The sequence below is a fragment of the Lissotriton helveticus genome, chromosome 6 (assembly GCF_964261635.1).
Source record: "Lissotriton helveticus chromosome 6, aLisHel1.1, whole genome shotgun sequence".
NCBI lineage: Eukaryota > Metazoa > Chordata > Amphibia > Caudata > Salamandridae > Lissotriton > Lissotriton helveticus.
The window spans coordinates 1,589,965,050-1,589,988,036 of record NC_136067.1 but is presented as its reverse complement, the minus strand read 5'-3'; the positions used below and the strand labels follow the sequence as shown (position 1 = coordinate 1,589,988,036).

General features: G+C 44.9%; 1 protein-coding gene across 2 annotated transcripts in view; it reads right to left on the bottom strand.

Moving 5' to 3' along the window:
- MTHFD1L (methylenetetrahydrofolate dehydrogenase (NADP+ dependent) 1 like) overlaps window positions 1–22,987 on the bottom strand; it is a 1,218,839-nt gene that overhangs the window by 945,649 nt on the left and 250,203 nt on the right. For both annotated transcript variants that reach the window (XM_078649387.1, XM_078649386.1), the window contains exons 4-6: window positions 22,798–22,851; window positions 10,786–10,904; window positions 2,915–3,015 (exon numbers count right to left, since the gene is read on the bottom strand). In XM_078649387.1, the coding sequence (XP_078505513.1) occupies window positions 2,915–3,015; window positions 10,786–10,904; window positions 22,798–22,851 (274 nt within the window). The remainder of the gene's footprint in view (window positions 1–2,914; window positions 3,016–10,785; window positions 10,905–22,797; window positions 22,852–22,987) is intronic.

Genomic DNA, 22,987 nt, shown 5'->3' with positions numbered 1-22,987 from the left:
ATTTTCGTTACCCTTCCAATCTTTGTGCCCCATTCCGTTTCTAAGGTGATTTGAGGGCGCAATTTCATATTTTATTGGGGGTAGCAATAAAACAAGCCACACAAATTAATATGTTGAACGTTCACTGCTATATGGCGAGTGAGATCTTCCAACCAGAGTGTAGTTTATTGTTACACTGGGGATGACAAATGTGTATGTTAAGCAAAGCTTTGTGTACTTTTTTTTCTACTAACACCAAATCAAAGACCAAAATTTGGAGGACCTAGATTTTTCACAGGTGTACTCTTCAAGAGGCTTCTTTCCCGCTTCACTAATCTGACCCCACAGGCAGACCAACATCGCGGACTCACCTACGAAAGGCTCTAAGTAAGTCCTATCAAGCCGCGTTCCATGTGTCCTTGTGATGCGCACAAACGGGTGCCCGGGACATATTGTCTGACGGATTCTATTTTGTTCCAAGCAGACAGCGAGAGATTGATTCCCCTCCGCCAGCTTGAGTAAGCAGTGCGGCCCGTTCCTCCTAAACAGCACACGACGGGTGCAGGTAGGAAACGCCTTCCGCATTTCATCTCAAGTGTATTTGCAATGCGCACAAACGGGTGCCCGGGACCAATTGCCTGACGGAATCCATTTGTTCCTAGCAGACAGCGAGAGATTGATTCCCCTTCGCTAGCTTGAGCAAGCAGTGCGGCCCGTTCCCTCTGAACAGCGCACGACGGGTGCAGGTAGGAATTGCTTTCTTCATTCACTTTCAAGCTTTCCTGATTAGTCAAGCACGAATTTTCCGGCCTCAGAGTCTGGACGAGTTAACTTTGCATTTTCACTCCCCAGCCTTCTCCATTTGAATAATACATCAGCAAGCGATGATGTGAGTCCGTGCTCAATAACACAGCTCGCCCAAGGCGCCCCACTCCGCGGCACCTTTCGACACCATAACCAGGTATTGTGATACTTCACCAGACCAAGGTCCCAGTCAGCTTGCTTAACCCACGCTTGATAAATCTACTGTAACTGCTTACTGAAAGCCCCCCCTTTTGTTGTTTCAGAATTATTCCGGTGTTTCCCCTTCTCTCCACGCAGTCAACGTGTTGGCTGAGAAGGTAATCTTACTCATGGGTAGCCAGTCGGAGTACTATTTTGTTAGATATATATATTCTATACAGTCGCTGACACCTTCCCCATATTCCCTTCCAGGCAATCACTTATCCAGTCCTCGTCCTGAGGAGAACCTAGAACAAACGAGGTTCGAAACGCGTTGACCCCCAGCCTGTGTTAAGAACGGAGGGTGCAGCTAGGGACAAATTCATACCAATTCTGTGGGCCCTACCTGCGACTCCTTATAAATTACTATTCACAGGCGTTGTGTGACAGGCAGGCCATTCCACCTTAGTGTCCGTCCTGTTCACATGCCATTACCAAAGGACTGGTTTATTTCTGTTTTGATTTGCATAAAAAGTGTTCATCTTGCAAACGTATGCCTTTGAATTTATTTTGCATATTGATGTTGGTGTCATTACAATAATTGTATTATATTGTCATTCATCATTTTTTCAAGTGTATGTTGCCTTCAATGTGATGTACAGATATTTGTTGTATATATGTGTATATATTTTTCAAAGTTTTTGCACTAACTGTTGTGACGGAGTGTCTATTTGATGCCATTTTTTATGGAATAATATAAAAGTTGCTTTTGAAAAATACGCAAGTTGTTGGGAATGTCTTAACCCTGGGCTACACAAAACTTATTGGTTGTGTGGTTACATACTTTGGTTTCAATTTTCATGATCAGCCATTTTGTTCTGTTTCTCAACTATTGAGGTCCAGGTTGGTCAGTTGTAGGACCCTACACCTCTATTTTTGTACTATCTAGTTTTAGTAGGCATCCTGAAAGACTGCTGAACACCATTAACAATGGTGCTTTTGAAATATGGGAGCATTCTCAACCAACTAGGGTTTTTTGGAATGGAAACCATAGACGACTACCTCACCTCACCTCTAAAAAGCATCAACTTCTTAAAGGTATTGAATTTAACACTGGTGGAGGGAGTGTAGTCATGACAAAGTGAAATGATCCAGACGTGATGCCCAAAAAGTACACAGATCAGACAGGTTAGACTCTAGTCTTAAGATTCAGACTTATTTCTCGATGCAATTTTTATTTTCATTTATCCACTTTTCCCTCTCTTTACATATGGTAGACTGGAAGTAATTTGCTCTGGTGTTTTACTCAGATTTCAAACTTGGCGATTCACTCAAATTTCATACCTAAAAAATGCAAAACTAAAGTCCAACAGCCAAGAACCATGGCAGGTATGAACCAACGTAAACCATCTGCATTGATTATTCCATTCACAATATAAAAAGTTAGAGAAGAAAACGCTTCTTTTCAATGTCTTAGCTTCACATACTTCCCATTTCTCTGCTCACAAACCTTAAGACAAAATAACATTTGGGACTGTAATAATCTGTGCTAGTATGATCGGTACATCAAACCTGCTTCAGACACGGATACATTTTAGGAGGGAAACCCGTCTTTGGATCTTTGCACCTAGAACAGAGATAGTATCTAGCCCATTCATCCAGAACACCTTCAAAAGTTCCACTGCAACTCCATTTGGATATCAAAGAGTGTGGGGCAGAGAGATGATGGGGAGGAACACAAGTAGCAAGAAATTCCACAATTAGCACCCCGTTTGAGCACATGGATGTAAAAAGTACAACAACACAAACATGCATCCATTTCTGCAGGTTTTTTTAAATCAGTGTAAATATTGCATTTCTAATTCATAGTGAGCAGTTAGGACAGAAGGCTGACCAGAGTCAACACTGATTTTTGAACAAGCGTGCAAGCCATGAAGACAGATTATTCAGAAAATACAACTGGGTTAAATAGATGGTAAGCAAATGACCTTACCTAGTTTTTCAAGTAAAGAGGTCACTGCCATGGCGGTTGGAGAAATAAAGCCTTCGTGGGGTACTCCATGCACCAACCTCCCCAGGTTCACATCATGTAATCTGTAGGGGCACAACAGATCATTTTATAAAATGGTTGCGGTTTTAAGATGGGCATGCGTACTGAATTTGAATGATACAGACACCAGGATGGAAGTGACTACAATATGGGGTGAGCTATGCATACTCTCCATTTGTGATTATCCTAAAACTAGTTTTTCTAAGCAAGAATCATAGAGCCTTATTGCTGTTAAACTGACCATTCTGCAATGCACAAGCAGGGATTTCAGCCCAGGTAGAACTTACCTGAGTTCTCTGATCTTTCTCCAAACAGGATTAGTGAAGAATGTGGCACATCGTGAAGGTGGCTAGCAATGTAAAAAGAGTTGGTAGATAACAGTAGAATCCTACTACTGTCCCAGTCTTGCCTAGAGGTGCACATGTGCAACACACAGACTTCACAGGATTCCATTAAAGGGAAGGTACAAGCACACTGGAAAAAGTACACCTCCTGGGAATTTTATCTAAGCTCCCACCCCTATGTAAAAAGGTTTCTAACATTTTACCAGACAAGGATTTTCAATATCACAGGTTGTATAGGGTTTCATATACTGTGTGAGTCGCATTCACAGCTGTAGTTTTTCAAGAGCAGCGTGAATCCACTGCTCTGCAGCCAGAAAATGACCTCCACAGATCCTTTTGCATTTGTCGCCCTAAGTGGGAAGGGTAAGCCCAGACGTGGGCCCTGTGCTCACTGCGCCACTGGATTCAAGCTAGCCTGGTTGATGAGGGGTGATGCCCCGAAACCAGTTCCAGGATGCTTGTTGCAAGTCCAGGGAGGACCTGACCTGGCAGTTCGGTCTGGACTGTTCCCATGAGGCACAGGGTCAAGACTGACTTGCATATGGCTGGGTCCAAACTGGGGTGGCAAAGTGAGCTGAATAATGATGGATTAAACTGAGACGTTTGTTTGCATTGTTCAGCATTCCGTCCATCATTTGTTCCATTTGCATTTGTGGATGGACACTCAAGAGCGCTGGCTGGCACAGACAAAGGAAACCCTTGTATAGCTTAGTATCCTGGTGCATGAAATTACAACACCCAATGAAAGCCATGGGTGGGGCCGTATTGGCAAATTAAAAATAGGCAACATAATGACTAGCCGCTCGAACAGTTCTCTTACTGACCTTCAGATGAACTATGACATACACACACATCCGTTTTTCCAGATTTCTGCAACGTAGGCATGCATACACCCATACAACGGAAGCATGACGAACTAACTGATTTTAAACCTCTAGAACTTGCTGATTTTAAAGCTGTATAGTAATTTTAATGAGGCTATGGGTGCCAAGAAAATATTTATACTTTATAGCATACTGGTCCCACACACTGCCGACACATATGATGATCTAAAAAGAGGGTGGGAGGGAGATATCGGAATGCTCATTGAGAAGGAATAGGAGGCTGAACCAAAAATCACGCGGGACATTCTACATAATCCAGGCAGAAGCAGTTGAAAGACCTACACTGAATATCTCACAAGAGATCAATTTGGGAGATTTGGGAAAATCGACTCCCCTAACTTCCCGGGGATCTCTTGCATACTTCGCTGCTGTGCCCAAAGATTAGGCCCTTCTGGCATAAATTAAAGTATACGCCTCAAAGCATAGCAATGGCAGATCAAGAATGATCTGAAACTGATACTTCAGCATAAACCCCTTAGATTGTGACACCAACAGATTTAAACTGGCCTTTGTACACTTAGGTTAGGTAATTGTGAAACATAATATCACCCAGGTTTGGAGAAGTGCAGAACGACCAACCTTTGAGAGTTTTAGAGCAATGGAGTTTTGGATGACAGAGGATCCGATTTATAAATCATAACAATCCCGGCAAATGCATATTACGGTATAGAGTGAATGGATGAATTATTGGAGATGAGCGAGCCAACAAACTAACAGAGAGAACAGAGTCAAGGATCTGTCTCGGCTCTTAGAACCCGTGCACGAGCTGACCATGGAAAGCATCTACTATCCAAACCCTACAGTTTCACGTAAAATATAAAGTCTCTTCAAAATGCAATTCTTTAACATGCGAAAACTGTACACATTACAGCACTGCAGAGAGAACTACTTACTAAAAGTGATAGTTTTTAAACATTAATTATTAGAGAACTAAGAGCCAAGACAGTTGTCATTTAAACCTTGCACGTGGCTCAGATTATTATAGATCAACATTACAGTCTATTAAATCAAACACAACAGAGTTGTATACAGCTGGTATTCTGAACTCACATATTTGAAAGTCCTTTCACACACAATAACAAAGAAAAAGGAGTTTTGCTGAAATAAAAATATTTGCCTAAGATTACACAATTTAAGCAGGGAAGCTATGATTTATCCAAGTTTTCTGGTTTCATAGTGCACAAATTAGCCACTAAAAAGGTATCCGTTTACTTTGCTTTTTTACGTTAATGTTTTGTTTTTACCTTTACGCTATGTAAAAACTGCAACAAAAAAATGCACAAATGGAAACAAATGTATTGGAGCGTTTTACACGAGCACCAGTTACATTACACAAGGTCACAATAAATGTCATAGGCATGGGGAGATGAAGTGATTTGCCTAAAATCGCCGGATGTTGAGCAGACGCTGAAGCTCGACCCTGGTCGGCAGCGATAGCCACATCCTGGATTGAGGGAGGGTAGCAGACAGAAGACAAACACTTGGCTCATTATAGGCTCAAGGTTCCAACAGCAACTCGAGCTGAGCCAGGCTTTAGGCTCAAGTTTGGCTCGAACTTTTAGTAGTTTGCCCAACTCTTTGAATTAGTAGGGACCAGTAAGACCTGGAGCAGAGCCACACTGCCCCAGTGTGTGTATGAGTTAAGATGCTGGCTTGCTCCTGGTAATAATGTTGTATATTGTTTGCCTAGATTGTGTGCAATGATTTAAAATATTGTTGCATAAAAGGAACTGTGAACAGTTTTTATTGAAATTTCAATAAACAGTTTACTAAATTAAGAAAGGAGTAAAAATGCTGCTAAACAGAAGATAATCTCCTGATAATTTTGAAAGTGACTGAAGAAACATCTGTCCATTTCCACTGTCTGGTAAAAACCACTTGACTGATGAAGGAATAGAAATAGGGGATGCCTAGTAGTGTACTGGATGTTGAGTTGTGGTCTTGGGAAAAGGCAAACATGCCATCACAAGATTTAGAGGTACGGTGAGGCTAAAGGCATGGATGCTAGAAATAAATACATAAGAAATTTGCAATATCTAATCTGACAAAAACATGTTAAACAATTTGAATGCAGGTGTCAGCATGCAGATGTGCCATCCTGCAATTCAAGTTGGCCTGTTTTTACTGCAGTATCGAGAAGTAGTGCTCATGGCTGTCACGATAGCTTCTTTCCCTTTCCAATGGTTGTGTTTTGTCCTTGAAACGCCAATATCAGGTTCACTGAGCTCAGCAACTGGAATCAATAAGGAGATGTTTTTCAATATAAATATGTGGAATTTTTTAGCCTTGCTCCGAAGTGCATTTTACCTACATCTCATATTTGGCAATCTTGTTTTCCCTCCTAAGCATTTGAACTTCCTCAAAAGTAATGATACTACCGGTTTGTAGTCTACTGTTTACACAAGTTGGGAGGTGCTAGGTAATCAACTTAGTTATAAGTCTTTACCCAGTGTTTTTTCTTCACTGGCAATGAAAATGGGATTTTGAAGCACTCCTTCAGTTGGCAGAGATATGACTGGTGGACTCAAAGAGCAATAAAGGTGTGCCTCCTGTTTAACCCTCTCAGTGCTAAGGACATGCCATTCACGCCCTCCACAGTACAGAGGATAACGGGTTGTCTGGAGGGGGAGAAGAGGGGAACCTCTGCTGCTCAGACTGGAGGCTTTCCCCCATGTGAACTGTTGTAGGGGTCAATGCGAATCACTTCCGTGTCAGCCCCCACGCTTGTCCCGCCCATTAGTGGCAGCAGTATGCACCGATCCCCTTGGTTGAAGCCACGAGAAGCAGGTAAGGAGAGTTTCACACGTGTCCTGTGGGATTTCTTTTCCCCGGTGACACCCTCATGTTTGAGGGAGGCATTGCTCGAAAGGGGAGAGTCTCCTCTTTATTGTGATGACTCTCCTGCTGGTGGATAACAGACAGACAGGGAACCAACTAGACGCCAAGGACGTCTTGTTTTTTATGGCGGCAGGATGAACCTCCCAGAAATGTGTCAACTTCCTGCGGTGGGGGGGCTTAAATGATTTCAAGTTTCTCTCTCTCTCCCCCAAAGCAAGAAAACCTTGGCCTTTTGGTATTTACTGCTGCTGTTTGGGGGAAAGGATAGGAGGGGGAAGAAGTTTGGTCTTCCTGACATCCCTCCCCCGGGAAACAATGCAAAAACAAAAAAAAAGGTATGGGGCAATGGGTAGCCAACTTCAGGCAGGTATTGATCAGTTATTCAGCCATTCACATTTTGCTTCCGCCCTCCAAACACTTTGTGCTTTTAGGAGGGTGTGATGGTGGGACAAAAAATATGAATGGCTGAAAATCTAATCAAAGTCTTAAGTAGGCTGACACGTTGCCCTATGTTTCAGTGGGTGGAAGTAGGTCGAACAATGGTGCATATGGCTAACTTTGTGGTTCACCGACATTCTGCTCTTTAGCAAGGAGCACATGTTCACACAAAGCAATTTTTTTTTAGCGCCAGTGACTACTAAGGCAATATGTTGCCTTTTTGCAAAGTGTTGCAAGTTATAGTTGCTTTTTTCCCCACTCTCTTAGCTTCTATGGAGAACTTCTTTGCATCACAGTGTGGAAACTGGTAAGTCCTTTTTAAAGAGTTAATTGCTTTTCATTACAACACTCGTGCACCGCACCGTATTCTCACTCAGCTCATTTATATCTCTTTCACACACACACACTTTCTAAAAATACATCTGCATTCTACTTAGTATATAGAATGCGAGGAGAAACGTTTTAGATGGAGATGGCCTCTTGATGGATGACTGCTGCCAAGGCCCTAAAGCAAAAAATGGAGTAGAGCTCTGAGGCAGATTCTGATATTGAGACAGCATCTTGGGGAGAGGATCATCGAGTAGAATCAGGAGGTGATTTTATGGAGTTCTATTGTGGAGAAGTGTGGCTCACCGATTAGAGCGGCAGACCCTGAGGCAGAGGTCTGGCCCGGGACCAGGGTTCAATCCCCGTCGCGGCAAGGTCTTGGGCTCAATGTCCTCGAACCTGATAATTCTCGCCTCGGTGCCTACTCTAATCATGGGTTCCACTCTGCAACTCTGGGCAATAGCTTGCTTAATCTCCACACCGGCCCTAACAATGCTAGGATGCCTGGCTTCACCTTGGGGGTGCCCAGGAGTGGACACCTCACAGGAACAGGCCAGGAAGGGTTCCACAGCGGTATTCGTACAGCGCTTAGAGACCCCTGGGTGATAGGCGCTATACAAGTGCAAATTACATTTACCTTTACATTAGATGAGGACTTGTCTTCTAGTAATTCAGCGGAACATGTCCATGGCACTCATGATGTCCCTTCACGTGCACAATCTGTACGTTACCGAGACTCTGGCAGGTTAGCCCAATCGGGAATACTAACAAGCACCCTACGCTGAACAGAGGGGCAGTGCTCACTTGTCAGCCACCCAAACTAGTTCTGCTACAATCACTGCAAATCTTTTGCCTCTTGACTGCTTTCATCTTTTTTCAAAATGAACTTCCTCGAGGAATTGTGCATTAAATTAGTTGGCATGCTGAACAGCTTCTGATGGAGCATCGAGGTGCTCTGGGGCCTCATTCTAGGTCACAACGGTGGACTCTTAACTACACTTAGTGAGTTGAAAAAATGTCTAGGTCTTACTTTCAACTAGAAAGTTTGCACAAACCAACCATATGGTCCTACCTGTCTAGTTTTCGATTCTGGAGCACATGCTGCATTTAAGTGCTAAAGTTGCAGCATTGTCCCAGAATCACACAGACATGACGGTTTGCTCAAAACCGGTTGTGGAGCATTTGTCTGCGAGTTTTAAGAGAGTTATTTTCCTGTGAAGAATATAGCAGTGAATGAATCTTGCGTTCGATACAAAGGGCATCTGCTGTTCAGTCAGTACATACCAACCAAAAGAGGTTATCACAGAATCAAGTTGTACATGCCGTGTGAGAGCGCCATTGGTTCTTCATACAACTTGAGAACATATAAAAAGGGAAGGACTCCACAATTAATCCTGCAGGTCGACCTTCTATGTTAGGAATTGTGAGAAGATTGGAAGGGAGCTTGCTCAATCATTCCTACATAAAGGTTATAACCTTTATGTGGATAACTTCTATACAGGACTCCAGCAGTTCAGTGAATTGTACAAAGCGGACACAGAGTTATGAAACAATTTGAAAGCATCACAGAGAAGTCTTTCAAGAGCAGTGTGTTGCATTGCAACAAACTGTTAGGAGTCAAATTCTCAGATCGGGAGGTAGCACGTGTTCACTATGAGAGCACTACTTCAATCATGGGCTGGGATCAGTTGGCTGAAATCCACAAGCCCATATATATACTGGATTACAACAAGTACATTGGCAGAGTGGATAAAATGATCAGGTTCTTCAACCATATAATGCGAGTCATAAAATTCACACATGGTATAAGAAAATGACCACCCACCTGATACACTTGGCAAAATACAATGCATATGATGTCTATCGGCTGATCTCTTTGGGAAGACTCCTGCGTCCCTTGACTTTCAGTTGGGTATACCTCAATCTCTGCAGCCATATTGTAGCGATTTCAAATGTCTTTGCAACCATGCTTTCCTCCACTGTCCTCTTCTGTTCAATTCGGGGCGAAAGCTCTGAATCATTTTTCTTATGTTTATTACACATATAGCGTGGGTCTTCACATTGTGCTTCCCTGTAACTCTTTTACATCATTCTTATTTAATGGCTTTTCTTCCTCTTCTTGAGTTTGTCCATCCCCTGGAGCATAGCTTCTTTACCATCCTTTTGACTGGGTGACTTATGTCCTTCCACTGCTCTTATTCAGGGAACTACTTTCTATTTCATTCATCACTCCATGAGAATGCAAGTGTTTTTCTTCCTCTCTTGTGGGCTGCTCCCCCTCCACAAATACCAATCCTTATGTGCTCCCTCCTCCCCTAACCAATAGCTCACCGTGGTTTCATCGACCATGTCTTTTTTGATAAATGTTTATATTCCTCCTACTAACTCAAGTTTGTTGGCTGCTCTACTGCAATCTCCCATTGGCTTTTACCCCACCTGATCCTTTGTCCCTCTGTACCTCCATTGTAGCAGGGTTCCTAAAAACCTTTTTTACACTAAGATGCAATATTTTGCTGTGACTGGCAGCAGTCATTTTCTGCTTTGCCACTCTTTTTGAAAGGCACTTTCATACATATTTAATTTACATGTTTTCCAAGGTATCTGCCATCTTGGGATGGTAAACCATTAAAATCATGGCTGCATTATGCCCTATGCGTACACATGATTGGTGAAGCATCTGCACAGAGGTCATCACACTAGGCTGCTATAATATCATGAAGTGTATATGTCATTGCACTTTTTTTTAAAGCCTTTTCCACTCCTTCATGCAATAGGCAAAAAGCTTTGACAGAGCATATTGAAATTAACAAACATTTGCTGCCTGCTTCTTGGGCTGCCTACATATATTCATACATGGTTTTCAGTTTCTAAACGTTCAATAGTGGATTTAGCTAGCTAAGGCAACAGACTACTAGAAAAGAACATTTTTGATTGCACAGATTCCTCTCAAAAACCAAGAGTGATCAACATATTAATGTCTTACCCATCAACATCCTTCTCTGGAGAAACAGCATTTAGAACTCTGCTACTGTTTGTAGACAGATGAAGTACTAGACCACGAATCTTGGGATCTTCATTAAGCTTCAAGATTTCATCAATGATCTAAGGTGAAAATAGGAAAAGGAGATTAGTCAATGTGCATTAGAAAAGAAATACATTTTAATGTATCAAATATTTTTAACAGCCTATGCTGAATTCCTTCACCCCGAACTCCAAAATAAACTGCACCTATAGTTCCAATAACATATGCAAATGGCATTTATTTATTTATATTTATTTGCAATTTATATTGCGCGACTAAACCCGAAGGTGTCAAGGCGCCTAACCAAAAGGATCAAAAAGGCAGAACACAACTACAGGTAAGCCTGCACAAAAAGACGAGTTTTCAGGGCAGTTCTAAATGATTGTAAAGTGGGAAGGGACCTTAATTCCAATGGGAGGGCATTCCACCACTTTGGGGCCAGATTGGAAAAGGCTTTACCACCCCATCTAGTTTTCCGGATGCGTGGAACTGAGAGAAGCAGTCGGTTGGAAGAGCGAAGATTCCTACCTGGACTATAACGAGACTAGATGGATCCAATTCCAGTAGGGCTGCTTTTTGCTAGGGCCTTATAGACCATACACAAGGTCTTAAAGAGTATACGCTCCTCAACAGGAAGCCAGTGAAGCTGCTTCCTGGCAGAGGTAGCCGAGGCACAATGGGGTAGATCCAGGGCAAATCTGGCCGCTGCGTTCTGGACCACCTGCAAGCGCTGCAGCAGACTTTTATTCAGTCCCGCATACAGCGCATTGCAGTAGTCCACACGGGAGCCAAGGAGAGCAACAGCGAGTTGTTTCCTTGCCTGCTGTGAAAGGTAGTGCCTAATTTTCCTTAGTATGCGGATGATACCCCAACAGGTTGTTACAGTCCTGTTAACCTGTTGGCACATACTGAGGATGGGATCAATCATAACCCCAAGATTTTTGGCTGAGGAGGTAGGATCAGGACAGACTCCCAATGAGTCTGGCCACCACTCAGCTGACCATATCTCCTCCTTTACTCCAAACACCATCACCTCAGTCTTCTCCCCATTCAGTTTCAATGAGTTGTGAATCATCCATTGGCCGACTGCCTCCATACAAGATCTAAAATTGGAGGCAGTCGACGTAACTGACTGGGAGAGAGAGACGAGGATCTGCGTGTCATCCGCATAGGAAACTACCTCCATCCCAAAAGATCCAATTAGTCTGGCAAGGGGGGACACATAAATGTTAAAAAGGGTCGGGCTTAACGCCGACCCCTGCGGGACCCCACATTGCACAGACAGGGATGGAGATAGAAATTTACCCAGCATCACCCTTTGCTCTCTGTGATCGAGGAAAGAGGTTAGGAGCCCCAGGGCCGCCCCCTGAACCCCAATCTCCCTCAGGCGAGATGTTAAAACCGAGGGAGAAAGGGTATCGAAGGCAGCCGTGAGATCTAAAAGGATCAGGAGGGAAGTCTGTCCCCCATCCACACGCGTGCGGATATTATCAAGCACTATGGTGAGGGCAGACTCGGTGCTGTGTTCCCTCCTGAAACCATGCTGGGAAAGATCCAAACAGCCCAAACTCTCCACGAAGGCAGCAAGATGTTTATTTAAATGAGCTTCTAACATCTTCGCGGGAGCCGGGAGCAGTGAGATGGGGCGAAAGTTTTTTAATACCCCGGGGTCAAGAGAAGATTTCTTGAGCAAAGGTTTTACTACCGCATTTTTCCACTGCTGGGGAAAAATGCCATCCCTCATCGCCCTATTCATGATGTCAACAAGAGGGGGTAAGAGGGATTCTCTACACTGCTTGAGGATCTTTAGCGGGCAGACATCTAGCGGGGAGCCGGATTTAGTTTTATTGAGAAGGATCTCTAAATCCTGTAGAGAGAGGGGAGGAAAGGATTCCAAGTCTCCCGACAGGGGTCTCTCCGCGAGAGCGGGGACCAGGTCAGCGGGAGCTGGGGGCTCGGTAGTAAGAGATCTCTGCGACTCCAAGGCGATGTAAATGTCTGATATTTTAGACTGAAAAAAGGAAGCTATACTATCGCAGAGCTCCTGAGATGCAATTACTGGGTCCGGGGTCTGAAGGGTTGTAAGAGAGTCCACTATCCTAAAGAGCTCTTTAGGAGAAGAAAGTGAGGTTGTAAGGGCCGTGAAGTATTCTTGTTTGGTCCTAATCACTTCCAATTTGTATTTCTTTATCAAGATCTTGTGGGCTTCCTTGTCCTTTTGGTCCCAGCTAGAATGCCATAAGCGCTCCTGGCTCCTGTTTACACTTTTAATCTACAGTACTACTTACCTTCACTATATTCCATAATTCACACTATGTGTTCTGCAACAGTAATACCCTCATTTTTACACCCTAATCTATGTGCACAGCATATCCTACACCACCACTTTGATATCATACTCTGCCGAAAGATTACACACAACCTATACCAAAACCTCTTTTTAACTACCCAATCACCTACAACCTAGCTCACAACCTTCACCACCAAAGTGTACCCCACAACCATGCTACATCCTATACATCAATCACCAACACTGACCGCTACACCACCAGCCACACTTGAGACCATACTGTATCTGGTGAATACATTCTGTATCAGCAATGATCCTTAGAAAATCACACACCAAAAATACAATCTACATTCTACCTACACCAAAGCATCATCCTACCTCACATTTAAAGGAGACCCATAGCGATTAACAGAAACATTACAGAACAACACATACAGTTGCCAGAAAATCCACCTTCAAGCTGCTTTGATTCTCACACAAAACAATATATGGCAAAGGACCACCTTCATCAGGAAGAAAATCTTAATCTTGGGTTCTAGAGTAGTGTCCTACTCGCCAAAAAGCACTTCAACGCTCAGGGATAATAAGCGCTATATATGCATACCAGTCACCACACTGTTGAAGATATGTAGACCCGAAAGGCAAACAGATGACATTCTCTGCTGCTATACTCCGTAAAGCCGCTAATGCAGAGGAATGTGGAGCTGAACACGTTTCTTTCATTTGTCAGAACATGTTAATCCATTATAGTCAAGATACTAGGACAATGCCATTCATGCTAAGTACATTTTATTTGTAATTTTCTTTCTAATGCTTACCTGCGCTAGTTTTGCAGTGCTAATTAAGATTATACTGTCATTATATTGACCAAAATATAATGAATAATAAAGACTTAAAAATAAATTGTAACAAGTAGTCTTTCACTCTCAAAGAAAAAATAGAAGACATTTGCAAAATAGCCATGCAAGTTATGAAAGGTCTATCTACAAGGACCGAACTATCTACAATGGGCTGGAGGGCTAAGAGGATCTACCATGGAGATAAAAGTTGACCTATGACAAGGGATCATTTGAGTTCAGACAGTAGCTAGCCAGGTATGCTGGGTCTAGATTGGGAACTCAGTACATGGTGTCTGATGTAATGACATTGTTTCTAATACACCATAGCTGGGGTTGCAGTGAAGGTACGGGGCAGTCAGGGATAGAAGGGTAAACCTCAAGGTTCATGAGTCTTGAATAGATCATAGAATTTAGAGGCTGTGAAATGCCTAATGGAAGCAAGAGACAGATGTCCGTCGTTCTTCATAGTCCTCTTCGTCTTAGGCACAAGGTAGTCTTCAATGGAGTTACTGAAATTTTAAGACGCAGTATCTTTGTGACAGGACCGCACAATTCTTAAATGTTCTTATAGAGTTCCTTGCAAGGTTAACTAGGGCTGTGAGAAGTTAGGAGCTTCCAGATGTGTCACAGTCGGTCTTAACTGTGGGGTAGAAGGTTGGTTGAACCAGATTGAGGCAGAGGTTGGAATGGTTTAGGAAGATGGCATCAAGGAAGGCATCACTGAAAGCTCAGTTATTCAGTGGTTGTCTGTTCATCTGAAGAAATGTACTTAAGGTAGGTAGGATTTTGCAGCAACGTGAGATTTGCAATCTATCAAAACTTTTTCAAAGGTGGTGGTTTGTAACGATTTTTTAAGATCTTCCCCAGGCTTTCCTCTGGTAGGGTTATGTACAGATTTTATTTTTCCGAAGTGGATTTCCCCGTGAATTACTAGTGAAATGTTCTCCAAGCCATGTTTCACTAACAAACAGTTAGCCTGGTTTCAAAGCTAGCTTAGATGGAAGATATTTACACCGGGTTTTGCTCAGTAAATTAGCAGACAGCTCGATAGACGGAGCATTGCAGCAGGAGGGAAGTGAGAAGTAAAGAAAGAAGTTAGGCGAGGGAACAGAGGGTAGGATTGGAGAGGCAGGGTAAAAATAGGGGGAGCTAGAAGGCCACAAATGGAGTGTGTTTTGGGGCCCAGGATTCACTGTTGGACCCCTTCTCCTCCAAGGGTGATGGGGCGGTGGGGGAGGGGGGTAAATGTTCATCTTTCAACAATGTTGAGGCACTGGCTAGGTATGTTTAATGTGTTGGGTGTAGTGATTGTTAGGACTGATGGGGGGGCGACACTGTGCAGTGTGGCACAGACTGATGTCTCTTGGCAGGTTGCACATAAAGTAAAATTAGCACACGTTACAAAACTGATTTGGGTTTAAAACAGAAGCACTATCCCATAGGAGTTAACTCACTTTCCTTAGGCAGGAGAACATGGCTCAGATGAGTGGCTTACAGGTCTAAGAAATAGACTGCAGCAATATTTTGCAGCCTACTTGAAATATACAGGGTGTGGCCTTTTAGAGGGATTATCCTTCAGTTGAGGTTAAACATCAAAGCTCAAGCTCTAAACAACAGTTTTATTGGATTCTAATATAGAGAATCAAGTCTGATGATTTAGAAACCTAGGCTACAATTCCATGTTACATGCTGATATTGCATGACTGACTAAACTTAAAAGGTCTGAGTGGTCTACACCTTAAAAAAGAACATGGACGGGGAGGAGCCTAGCACGGGACCAAGATGGCCGCGTGATCGTGTAGCTCCGTAAGACCCGTTCCACCGTTCGTCTATCCTGCCACATATCCTGATACCCGAGGACCGTGTTCGATGGGGGAATAGTATTGCTGCGCCCTGGTGAAATTGCGGCTCGAAAGGCGTACTTCTACCCCCTCAAAATGTCGTCCGAAATTTTGGGCCTCTCCGTCGCCTGGGCAGCGGACTCTGGTCTCAGATGTGGCCGGGACCGAATGCGAAAACAGCGGCAGTGTGTACCGGAAGTAGTGCCCCCTCCTGGAACCATCCCTAGGGCCCACCTCTAATTGCTGGGCGCTTCTAAGTGGCTTTCCCTGCACGAATAAGCCGCCCTTTGGTTCGGTTCTTGGAGCGTTGGAGAGGTGTGAAGTACTGTCGGAGGTGTGAACTAGTATGACAATCGACTGGTTTGCCTGAGTCCTCTTTTATCACCCTCCATGGCGGCGAGATCAGACTCCGAGAAACCCTCCACTAGGGGTGGCAGAGTCCAGAGATCGGTCCAGTCCAATAAACTGGACAGATATACGCTCCCTAAGGGATCTCCTTGCGACCAGAGAAAACTTCCTGCAACCGTGACCACCTCCCCGAGTGTCGGCTCCGAGCCTTCATTGCAAGATATAATGGAGGTCGTCACCAGAATTGAAACATCTATGGTGACTAGAATGGATGCGCTTGACACCAAATTGGACTCGGTTAAGATCGACGTCAACCTTCTGCGTACAGACCACGCTAAAACTAGCGAAAAGTGAAATCCCTCGACATCAAAACATCGAGCCTGGTAAATGACACCGCTGAGCTCCAGAGAGAGGTCCGGGCCTTACAAGCGGCACGGGAGGAGACCCGACGGCTGCTTGAGGATTATGAGGGTCGTAATCGGCGCAACAACGTTCGCATTTTGGGTGTACCCGAAAATGCGGAAATGCGCACGCCTGATCTTTTCGTTGAAGACCTGATCCTTAACCACCTGAAGCCTAAGGGACTCAGCAAGTTTTTCACGGTGGAAAGGGCGCATAGAGTGCCAGTCGGGTCGCCGAAAGTGGGGGCGCCAGCTAGACCCATGATTGCGAGGGTTCTGAACTTTCGGGACCGTGAAGCCATTTTACAGGCCTCGCGAACGGACGGCCCGCTACGGTATGAGAATGTTACTGTGTCCTTCTTTCCGGACTTTACGCAAGCTGTACAGAGGATGCGTCAGTTTCCTCCAAGTCAAGCGGAGGTTGAGAGATAAAGGGATTAAGTACTCTATGCTATATCCTGCTAAGCTACGAGTCGAAGTGAATGAGCGAACTTGGTTTTTTGATAATGCGGAGATGGCATCGGACTGGTTGGACACTGTTAGACCTGATGACACTGGAGAACCGCGACAGGACACGGAGGATGGTCGGCAGGGCCCTGAATGAGAGACTCCTGTCTTAAGCGCTTGCTTGTTTTTTGATCGTGGGGGGGGGGGGGGGGGGGTTATGGCCTTTTATTATCGTGTAACTGTACTGATTTGGACTAAAAAGTTTATTCTTTGGGACGATTCTTCTGGGGGATGGGTCAGGGGCTGCGCGGCAGACGCCTCCTCTTCCTACTTTTAGTAACCATTGTTGGGCGGGGCGACAGGCACACTGCGAGTTGGGGTTGGGGCGTTGTCCTGATGCAGGGGTGCAGGGTGGGGGGAGGACTTCAGAGTGTGGGAGGGGGGTTGTTTGCTGTTACTTGGTTTCGGTTTGAATTGCATTGGGTGTTGACGGATGTGAGTGTGCGTGAGGGAGTGGGGTGAATGTCTTGTTCCAAACAGGGATCGGGGATTCAGGTACTGAGTTGGAACGTGAATGGCCTGGGGAACAAAATTAAAAGGGGCATGGTCAGTCAGTTTATCAGGCGTCACTCGCCTGATGTGGTACTTCTGCAGGAGACTCATCTTGTGGGCAATCGCTGTATGGCCCTTCATAGAGGGGGTTATAAATTGATCGCACATGCAGGGTTCACGACAGGCTCTAGGGGAGTTGGGATCTTGGTGAAGAGGGCCTTTCCGTTTGAAGTGCAGGCTACATGGTCGGACCAGCGGGGCAGATATGTGGAAGTGTCCGGGAGGATCGGGGGTAAAGCCGTTACTTTCCTTTCTGTTTATGTTCCCCCGGCCCTCCAATCTGACACTTTTAAAGATCTCGCTAATGTTTTCCTCTCGCTCCCACTTGGTCTCCTGGTCCTGGGTGGTGAATTTAATACTGTTCTGGATGGCAGCTTGCACCGTGTCCCGCCGAGATCGCTTCCTCCGGCGCGTCAGTGGCTTTTTGAGTTCTTGGACTCTTTGGGTCTGGTTGATGTTTGGCGCCTTTTGAATCCTGTACTCAGGAGTTATACGCATCTCTCGGCGGCACATGGCTCTATGTCACGGCTTGATTACACCCTATTGCCCGCTGCTATGGCCGACACAGTTAGGGAGGCGCGCCATCTGGGTAGGGGTATCTCCGATCATTCCCCAGTTTGGGTTCGATTGGAGATGGGACAGCCTATGGTAGGTAGAATTGCACCCATCAATGCCTGGCATCTTCGAGACCCAGTTATTAAGAAGGAACTGTGTGGGGCTTCCGAACGCTACTTTCGGCATAATCAGGGAACGGTGGATTCTGCCCAGACGTTGTGGGAAGCCTATAAAGTGGTCTTGCGTGGAGAGGCGTCTCTCATTGCGGGTAAGAAAAAAAGACGTTTGGCGGAAATCAATGCGGCTGAGGCTGAGATTTCCGCTTGGAGGAACGAGTCGCTGGTGATGCGACTGCTGAGAATCGGCATCAGCTACGCCTCAAACAAGATGAATATCACGGGCTGTCTAGAGTGTCGGCTGTAACGCAACATAATGAGGTCCAGAGTAGGATCTATGAACATGGTGAAAGGGCTGGTAAGCTTATAGCGTGGCTGGAGCGAGGAGATCGCGCTTCTCGGTTAGTCCCTGAGCTTGACGGTGATGGTCCTGAGCCTCTAACAGACCCTCAGTTGATCGCGGACTCCTTCGGTTGTTACTATAAAAATGTCTATTCTTCGTCGGATGCACATAACGGCTCTGAACATGCTGAGATGGTTAGGGATATTATTATGATTAAGTTGTCCGATGATGACCGGAAATATATGGATTCCGTTATTACAGATGACGAAGTTGGGGGAGCTATTAGGAGCATCAACTCAGGAAGGGCGACAGGCCCCAATGGTATTCCCATTGAGCTCTATAAATTGAATGCTCATAAAATTGCGCCGCATCTTAGAGCCATGTTTGTTAAAAGTAAGGAGGTTGGCATCCTCCCCTATGATCAGCGTATTGCTAATATTGTTGTGATTCACAAGCCAGGTAAGCCCCGTGCCTCCCCCTCTTCCTATAGACCCATCTCCTTGCTTAATGCAGAGCCCAAGATATTGGCCAAATTACTGGCGATCAGGTTGGTCAGGGTGATTTCCACCTTGGTGCACCCGGATCAGTCGGGCTTCATGCCACGCCGTAACACCGCACTCGATATTCGACGTTTGCATGGCGTTTTGGGTAAGGCCAGTGAATTGCTACAACCCACCGTGCTGGTGTCTCTTGATGCCACCATGGCCTTTGACAGGATTGAATGGTCATATCTCTTCGCTGTGTTGGAGAAGCTGGGCTTCAGGCCCGAGTTTATCGGATGGGTGCGTTTGCTTTATACCGCCCCTTTGGCTCGCGTGGTTGTGAATAATTGTCAATCCGGTGACTTTGAATTGGAGAGGGGGACGCGACAGGGATGTCCACTGTCGCCCCTTCTGTTTGCGTTGGCACTGGAGCCCTTGGCGGCTTGGATTCGATGGGACAGGACAGTGCGTGGACTGCGGTGCTCCCCTGATTGGGAAGATAAGATCTCTCTTTATGCTGATGATGTGCTTCTCTATCTCACCTCACCTAGGTCCTCGCTCGATGTTTTTCTAGACATTCTCAGAGGGTTTGGTGAGTTCTCTGGCTTTGCTATTAATTGGGCTAAGTCCGTATTGTTGGTACTATCCGGGGATCCGCCGGTGGTCCCGCAGAACTGCCCTCTCCAAATTGCTACTAAGGGTTTTGTCTATCTGGCAATCTACATTGCTTTGGACGCCAAGACAAGGTATGTTGAGAATTTGCTACCGCCGTTGGTTAGACTGCGTGCTGATGTTGAGCGTTGGAGGGCGTTGCCCTTGTCACTTTTGGGCAGAGCGGTACTCTTTAAAATGTTGGCTCTTCCGCAATTTTTATACGTTCTCCAAAATGCTATGGACCCAGTGCCTGCTAAGTATTTCAAGGAGGTTGAGGCGCTCCAGAGGCTGCTCCTCTGGGATGGTAGACCCCGCATTGCCTATACCAAACTCTCCTTGGCCTGGTATGATGGTGGTATTGGGCTCCCCGATTTGAGGAAATATTATTTGGTTTCCCAGTTGGCAGCTAATAATCAGATAGTTTACGTCCTGCCGGGAGACCCTGGATATGCTATGGATCGTAGTCAGTCCCCCGGGGGAGATTTCCTTCAGGCCCTGTATAATGGGCCGGGGCGGTATTCTCTTGCGGGTCCCACCTCTCACGCAGTAAGGGTTTGGCATGCGGCTAATAAGAATCTGGGATGGGAAGGGAGATTGACTCTCGCGACCCCTCTCTTTAGCTCCGCCAAATTGGGCAATCTGTGGACCAGCAAGGGCTTTGACAAGTGGGAGTTGATTGGAATAGGTCAGATAAAGGATGTCTGGGGGAGGGGGGAATTACTGACCTTCTAGGCACTTCAGCAGAGTCACCACCTTCATAACAAAGAGCACTTCCGCTACCTGCAGGTCAGGCATGCCCTTCTATCTCATGTCTTACCGGGAGACACCCTCCCCGATGCCTCCCCCCTTGAAGATCGTGTATTGGATGGTCATCTACCCGAAAAAACCATCTCCTTGATTTACCGAAAGTTGATCAATCACATGGAAGACCCACTGAGGTCTATCAGGGAGGCGTGGGTGGCCAATGGATTAGAGTTGGGTGATGAGGACTGGGTCGAGGCTGTGTCTTCCCCCAAGGTGGTAGCGATACAGATGAGATTGCGCCTGGTGAAATTGAAGATTTTACATAGGTCTTATATTACTGGTCCGGGGCTGGTGAGGATGGGATGTAGTACAAATGGGGAATGCAAGAGAGGTTGTGGAGTGTGGAGATATGGCGACTTTTCTTCACATACTGTGGCACTGTGATAGAGTTCAAACCTATTGGCGCGCCATACATGAGACTCTGCGAGATGTTCGGGGTTGTGAGGTAAGATTGGAGGCGCGCAGATGTCTCTTGAATGTTTGGGAACCCACGGATCTTAATCAATATTTAAAGCAATGGGTTACGCTGGCCTGTATGATTGCCAAGCGCAATATAGCACAACTATGGGGAGCCACTCAATCGCCGCAACGCACCAAGTGGGCCCAAGACTTGGAGTGGTGCATGTTCAGGGAGCGTGCTGTGTATGTCGCGAGGGGCAGCCCTGAGAAGTGGATAAAGATATGGGGGCCGTGGAATGTGTACCGGGGAGATATTTGTGTTCCTCCAGCCAGGCGAACTGATTTGGAAACTCTGGATTCCCCTTGATTCCAAATTTTTACTATTCTGTTTTATATCCTGTTTGCGAGACGACCACTGCTCCGAGCACCGCAGTGATAATGCCGCTTTATTCCCAATGCAATTGTTATGTTTGTTTCATGGTTTCTTGTTTAATAAAAAGAAATATATAAAAAAAAAAAAAAAGTGAACATGGAGATGAAAACTCACTGGACTCCAACCCACCTATTCTCCGATACGTGCTACTAGAGAGATTTTCAGTATTCTGGTTTCACTTATTTTGTTCAATTCCAATAATTTATCAGCGAGTAAGTCAATGCAGACCAGAGTTTGGCGCAAGCCAAATGTACAGCTTGGCTCATGGTTTATGAGAGAAACTACCTCTTTTTGTATGGTTACCCTCATTTATTGCTCAATGGTATCACTGTTTTTTTTTGTATTCTGCACACTAGGACACTGTTGTCCAGGCACCAGTGTATGTGCTCTGACAAATAGAATAAGGTAAAGAAAGCTAATCCTCCGAGCACAGATTTAACTTTACAGTAAGGCCATAGAATGTGGTGATGGAAAATACACCAATGGCATGGAAAGTTGGATGGACCTGTGGTCTGCAGTATATGCTGTACCATTCACTAGAGTGACAAAGACAATCTGGAATCAGGCCCACCAGTGTAGCACGATTGGTACAGATTTTACAAGTTTCTGACAAGAAAGTGGCGCAAAGTCCCTATGGTCCGCCTACATGTGATGTAGGCCCGGACTACATCCTAGCTAATGGAGGTCGCCATCTTTAAGACCCAACACATTCAGCTCTATTCGCAAAGACTTAATTAACTCTAAAACAACAGAGCACATTCGACCCATGTAATGTCCTAAGTCATACGACATGACAATTTCTACATTCCACGTAGCATTGCATGTAGGACTTTCACGAGAGAGGCATCATCACACCCCAGGAAATAGCTGAAAGCATGTGACTGCATTTCTACTCGTATGCACCTTTATAAGATTACCCCTCAAATGCCCTCTCTGGGTTAACCTTTGTTGTGGGATGGTGCCCAAGGAACAAGCAAGGGTTCGGTCATTTACCATCCTGCTTGGGGATCTATGTTTCTGCATTATTAAAGGCTGGTTAATTGCTGTTCCCAATTTAATAAAAAAAATACATGGAATTGCAGTTTAGGCAAAATAGGAGATAGTTTTCACAGGAGACTGCTGGTGAAACAGAGATATACACAGCGAGAGACCGGAAAAATGAAATGTTTTCATAGAAACCACCATGGCCACAAATATATGATCAACAGCAGTTGAAACATAACATTTATAGAAATAAAGAAATAAATACAAAAGCCTGGAAGCTTCAAAGCACATGGCTGGTACAAATGACTGTAGAAACATCAAATAAAATACTAAACAAAGACTAACAGTATTTTACCTAGTAGGTAGATATGGAGAGACCCAAACAAGAAAATACAATTTGCTTCATTTACGAAGAAATGGGTTACCTCTTCATCACTGCTATCTTGGGAGAGACAAATGTGAATAATATTCAAACCGATCTGTGGAGAATAAAAAAAACAGTTCAGAAGTCAGAAAACTATTGATAGAAAAATTCAAAGCAAACCGTCTTACCATTCATCAGCCAACATGTCAATCACCCAACAGGTCAACCAACCAACAGGTCAACCAAACAAG